This window comes from Nicotiana sylvestris, chromosome 7 (assembly GCF_000393655.2).
Source record: "Nicotiana sylvestris chromosome 7, ASM39365v2, whole genome shotgun sequence".
NCBI classification, from domain to species: Eukaryota; Viridiplantae; Streptophyta; class Magnoliopsida; order Solanales; family Solanaceae; genus Nicotiana; species Nicotiana sylvestris.
Genome location: NC_091063.1, coordinates 7,479,845 through 7,485,350, shown reverse-complemented (window position 1 = coordinate 7,485,350; position 5,506 = coordinate 7,479,845). Strand labels below are relative to the sequence as shown.

Below are 5,506 nucleotides of genomic sequence, written 5' to 3'. Positions count from 1 at the left end.
GAGACCTCCTCACACCGACCCTGTACAGAGGAAGGCTTTTCAATTTTGAAATCATCATTGACCGAACATCCCCCGGGGATGAACATTTTCAAAGGGGGTTCAGGCACTGGTTCATCAACGGCCATGCCCGGAGCGGTCTCCTCGACCTCAATGGCCGACCGTAAAGTAGAAGGAGCTTCTTTCTGAGGGACGGGTTGGAAATTTTTGCCATTCCTTTAGAAAGTAAAAATAGAGTAAAATATAGAAAAGTTGAAGAAGGAAAGGAAGTTGAAGGATTGGACTTGTTGTCTTGAAAAGAGGATGTGTAGAAATTCTTGCAAAGGACCTTGAATAACGGGGGTAAAAGTGCTAAAGAGTAATGAAATCCTAAGGATACGAGGGTAGAAGATTTGTTGTAAAGTGAAAATGAACAAAGGATGTGGTATTTACAAGAACTCAGTGACGTTTCACATCTAGGGATAGCCGACCAGCAGCTGACATGCATGTAATGCCATTATGACGTGACTGACGAGACATTTCAGATGTTTTATTGTTTCTGTCACGATGTATCGAAATACGAATCATGATCAGCTCATGTCGTTTCTTATCGCTTACTCTCCGAGAAATGAGGGAACTATCTGTACACGGATAAAACCGATCTCGTGATACACCCCAATCCTCGACATGATAATCCAAGATCGAGACATGATAACTAAGGGCCAAAACCAAGGCAAATTCGGAGTCCGGGACCACGACAACTACCCACCAGAATATCGAGATCATGGTTCGGGGTTGTTAGGTAATCAAGCACGGCCAACAGAGGGCCATGATATCATGGCGGGGATCTCGGTACATATCGATAAGGAACTAGCAATCAGTTAATTAGAAGATTTTTACCTTTTATAAAAATTATACCTAGAGTGAGACTCTCCTACTATATAAAGGGGGTCAAATGATTCACGACATACATTGTATCATGCATTCCAAGCCAATATAATTATTATTTTTCTATGTTGTTAGCTCTTTTTTTTGTTCATCACTGCTGACCACTGCGAGCCTGGATCGAGGGTGAACGTCTCCCTAAAGCTGAAATTATCCTATACGTGTGGTTTGAATTTATTTTTACCTTTACTTGTCCAATCTAATCCAATTTATTGCTTTGTGTCAAATTGATCCACGTATCCTTAAAACCACTTACAAATTCAATTGTTATCCTATTTTGAGGGTAAACAAAATGCTTTATAATATTAGTTATATATAAAATATATTTTGCAGCAAAAAAGAAGTGATTTTTCATCTAAATTGTTCCACTAATAAATATATATAACTTTCATATATTTCCACTATAATTGAGATAAAGTATAACTGATCCAAACACCATTAAGATAAAATGTAAAAGGCTACATAAGTACAACTTTCATTCAAAATAAAAAAGGGAAGAATAATTCAAAAAAGTAGAAACCTAAAAAATAGCTTTTGGTCAAATATTTGAAGTATAATGAAGTTAATTAAGATTAAAAAGAACTGTGGATGTGCGTAGGAATAATTTTCTAGCTAAGTATCTCATATACAATTTGATAATTTAAACTAATTAAGCTCTTTTGAAACCATTGTGCAATGGTGAATTTGGACTTAGTTCCTTTCTATGCTTATAATGATTCTTATGGTGATGGTGTTGTTTTTGGTGATGAGGACTACTAATACTTTCTTTCTTCAATTCCTTTTGGCTATCTTCGCCTTGAATATCTTTCTCACTGACGTCACTGCTTTCAGCTCGAGCTGTGTATACAAAGGTTACCATTGAAGAACTATCGTCATAGTTCATCAAAGGTTCTAGGGTTTTCACCACTGTGCTCATGTCCGGTCTGGCCTTCGGCCTGTGACTTAGACATTGATATGCTACTAATGCTGCATTTTGGATTCCTTCTTCTGAGTACATTCCTTCGAGCCTCGGATCCATTATTCTACGTAGTTTTCGAGGGTCTTTTAGTTGTGGTCGTGCCCAATCTACTAAGTTTTGCTCTCTGTGTGGACGATTTTTGTCAACCGACCTTCTACCTGTTAGAAGTTCCAACAATACTACTCCGAAACTGTAGACATCACTAGCTGCTGTCAAATGACCTACATAAGATTTCAATAGAATTAGGATGTGTGACTATTGAGACATAACATAATTAAGCAATTAAAAATGTGTGATTGAAAAATGTAGTTTATTTGTAGTGTAGAATGAAATTATTACCAGTCATAATGTATTCAGGAGCAGCATAACCATGTGTTCCCATGACTCGAGTGGAGACGTGTGTGTCATCTCCTTCTGGACCATCTTTTGCAAGTCCAAAATCTGAGAGTTTGGCAGTGTAATCCTGATGAAGAAAAGACAAATAAAAATTAATTACAGTCAGACATCTCTATAGTAGCATCTCTATATAACAACTATTCACTATAAAAGTTAAATTTTTCTCAGAACTGATTTATATGTTAGGTTATAATATATGTCCTCTATAGCAGCACTTCACTATAGCAACAAAAAAATATCGAAATTGCGAGGCTGTTATAGAGAGGTTTGTCTGTAATTAGTCAACAACTACTCTACATGTGATCATACTAGTTAATTAGGGTTTTGCAAGCATGAACTCAAAGGACGGATTTACAGTGTTAGTTACAGGTTCACGTTGACCCTGGTAGTTTTAGCTCAAATCTTATACTTATGTATTACGAAATTCACTGAATATTTATAAATATTTGACTGTCAGTTATTATCAAGTCTCTATAAGAAGTCATAAACTTCTTTTTTTTTTGGGTCATAAGTCATAAACTTCAAATATTACTCGATCTGCCTCTGAATGAACTTTAACTATGAAATGAAAAGAAAAAAGGAAATGAACTTACTGAATCTAACAAGATGTTTGAAGCCTTGAAATCACGATAAATGACAGGCTTTTTAGCTTCATGTAGGAAAGCCAGACCTTTTGCAGCACCAAGTGCTATTTTCATCCTTGTTGACCAAGGAAGTGATACTGAATATCCTGGAAAAAAAAATCAATAATAAAATCCATTAGTTCAACAATAATTATATATTTAGAAAAATTAACTTGCTTCGTTAGACAACGTGAACAATTTTTCTTTTTTATTTTATGATAATTGGTGATATCAATCCACCAATAATTAATGAGATAAAGTAAGATTTTATACGTACAAAACCGATAGTTGCTTTGTAACTAAACTTTAGTTGACCTACTCTTACTCGTCGCCAATTAACATCCGGAATTGGTAAAAGAAAGAAAAAGTATGGTACAACAACCTCAGTCAACGTTCACAAAATTACACATTATTGACTTTTTATATTATATTTCATTGTTGAATTTTCAGAAATTTTATGACCGATTCCATGTGGATTACTGGGTTACAGCTAACTAGCAAAATTTTGTCGTATCGGATTTGTCTAGTGCAATTTATATTTTATATGTTATTTAAGAGTTATTGCACAGTAAATAGGTTATCCAATACACACCCAAAAGGTAGCGCACGGCCGTGAGTTTAGCTGGGAATTTTCCAAAAAAGCTGAGGAGCCAAATGAAAATAACTCGAACTTCCAAAAGCCATGCATAAATATTAAAGAATTAACAAACTTTTAAATACTTTTAAATTAGCTAGTGGATTAATGATAAAAAGAGAGCATACTTCTAAAGAGCTGATTTTCCAAGCTTCCTCTGGGCATGTACTCATATACTAGCAATCTGTGTTCTTCTTCACAACAATATCCAATCAACTTCACTAAATGTGGATGACTCAATTGCCCAAGAAATATCACTTCAGTCTGTTCAAAATAATAAAACACATTTTCACAAAGTCAATAACTAATAGTATCAATCATATATACGTAGTACAAGTAACATTTAACCAAAAAAATATTACTAAAATTTTTATACTATCAGGTCATTTAAAAGATAACTATAGTTATTAATGCATAATACTCACCAGCCATTCGCGATGACCTTGTGAGCCATCTAAATCCAGGAGTTTAACAGCTACAGGCTGAGCTTTCAAACCAGGTCTAAGTTTATCATCAATGAAACCCTTATGAACTGGTCCAAACCCTCCTTCACCAATAAAATTACTCGTCGAAAAGTTCTGTGTAATAACTCTAAGTTCTTGAAGATTGAAAGAATGAATATTAGAACCAGCCAGAGAAATTGAAAGATCTGAGGACAGAGTTGAAGAGCTAATATCTGAGACTGGAATCCCATGGAACGAAATTTGCGTTCTAATGACCTTCTTCTCCTTTGGATTTTTCTTCGTATTTTGATCAGGTTTAATACAGTTTGGAACTAGAGATTCCCATGCAATCTTCATCACTGTCATTTGTTATATTTAAGAAAAAAAAATACTTCTCCTCTCTATGTATATATAAAAATATGATATATTGGATTGTTCTTGTTGTCCTAAGAGGAGAAGAAAAGCTAGAGAGAACAAGAAATAGGAAACAAATGTGGTTGTTTGGATATGGAAATGGAAGAATGGTTTGCTAAGGACTTATAAGGAGAAAGCAAAAGGCTAATATTCAAAATATCCAACTGCTTTAGCTACCTGATACAAAGAAAAAAGACTAGGAATACCTTTATATGTATACAACATGATCTCATGCACTGTTTAATTTTCTCCCATTTATACCATATAAAATTTATTTTTTGACGAGTCCAATTTTATAACATTTTTTACAAGTGTATAAAGACGTGTAGATAAAGAAAGAATATTAGAAGGACGAATTAAAGTAGTGGAGTATTATTTATGAAGTGGTGGGCAAAAGGGAGTCATAAGTCTAATATATTTGGTTGAATGGAAAATGACTAGGCTGCCCCCTTATCTTGACTTTTGTTTCTGTAGAACTACTACTTCTTGTTTTTAGGAAGCTTTTGGAAGAAATCTGTTTCCAGACTTTCTGCATTTGTTTCCATTTTCTAACGGCTCCATCCCTAAAAAGAAACTTGGGAATTGTTTGACTCACCTCTAATTTTCATCAAAAGGTGTGGTGGGATGAATCGAATACAATTATCCTTAATTAGATGATTCGATATGAGCCTTGAAAACGGAGTAACTCATATATATAGTAGAATGTGTTTCTCTTTTAATAAGTTTTCATGATTCAAATCTTGATTAGTTGGGCCAGTTATAAACAAGGACGGAGCTAAGTGGACGGAACGGGTTCAACAGAACCCTATTCGTCGAAAAATTACTTTTTATATAAGGTCAATTAATTTTTTTTCATATATATATATTAGATGTTGAATTCCCTTAACTTATTTTCGTATTTACTTTTTTATTTTTTTGAATCCCTTGGTGAAAATCTTGCTTCCACCAGTGCTACCAGATGTGAAATATCAGATGATTAAACCAAAAAAAAAAAAAAAAAAGACTCTCCGTTAATTAATTAATTTATTGATCAAATATTTTTGGGCAGAAATTCTTCGTGAGCAATTTTCAAATTTGTTTTGAAATTTCAGAGAAATACACAACATACAAATTACTA

General features: G+C 34.0%; 1 protein-coding gene across 1 annotated transcript; it reads right to left on the bottom strand.

Moving 5' to 3' along the window:
• Positions 1–1,345: 1,345 nt before the first annotated feature.
• On the bottom strand, positions 1,346–4,579 carry LOC104226826 (serine/threonine-protein kinase RIPK-like). Its single transcript, XM_009778903.2, has 5 exons — positions 3,958–4,579; positions 3,661–3,796; positions 2,869–3,005; positions 2,219–2,342; positions 1,346–2,100 (listed from the first exon to the last, which is right to left on the bottom strand). The coding sequence occupies exons 1-5, from the start codon at positions 4,339–4,341 to the stop codon at positions 1,571–1,573; spliced, it is 1,311 nt and encodes a 436-aa protein (XP_009777205.1). The 5' UTR covers positions 4,342–4,579; the 3' UTR covers positions 1,346–1,570.
• Positions 4,580–5,506: the final 927 nt, after the last annotated feature.

Bases quoted from the DNA above. Each gene is read 5' to 3' on its own strand.
- LOC104226826 (XM_009778903.2), bottom strand. From the start codon at position 4,341: ATGACAGTGATGAAGATTGCATGGGAATCTCTAGTTCCAAACTGTATT. The intron at 3,797-3,957 runs GTGAGTATTATG...TATTTTGAACAG, and splicing joins AAGGTCATCGCGAATGGCTG to ACTGAAGTGATATTTCTTGG. The intron at 3,006-3,660 runs GTATGCTCTCTT...TTTTTTTTCCAG, and splicing joins GGAAAATCAGCTCTTTAGAA to GATATTCAGTATCACTTCCT.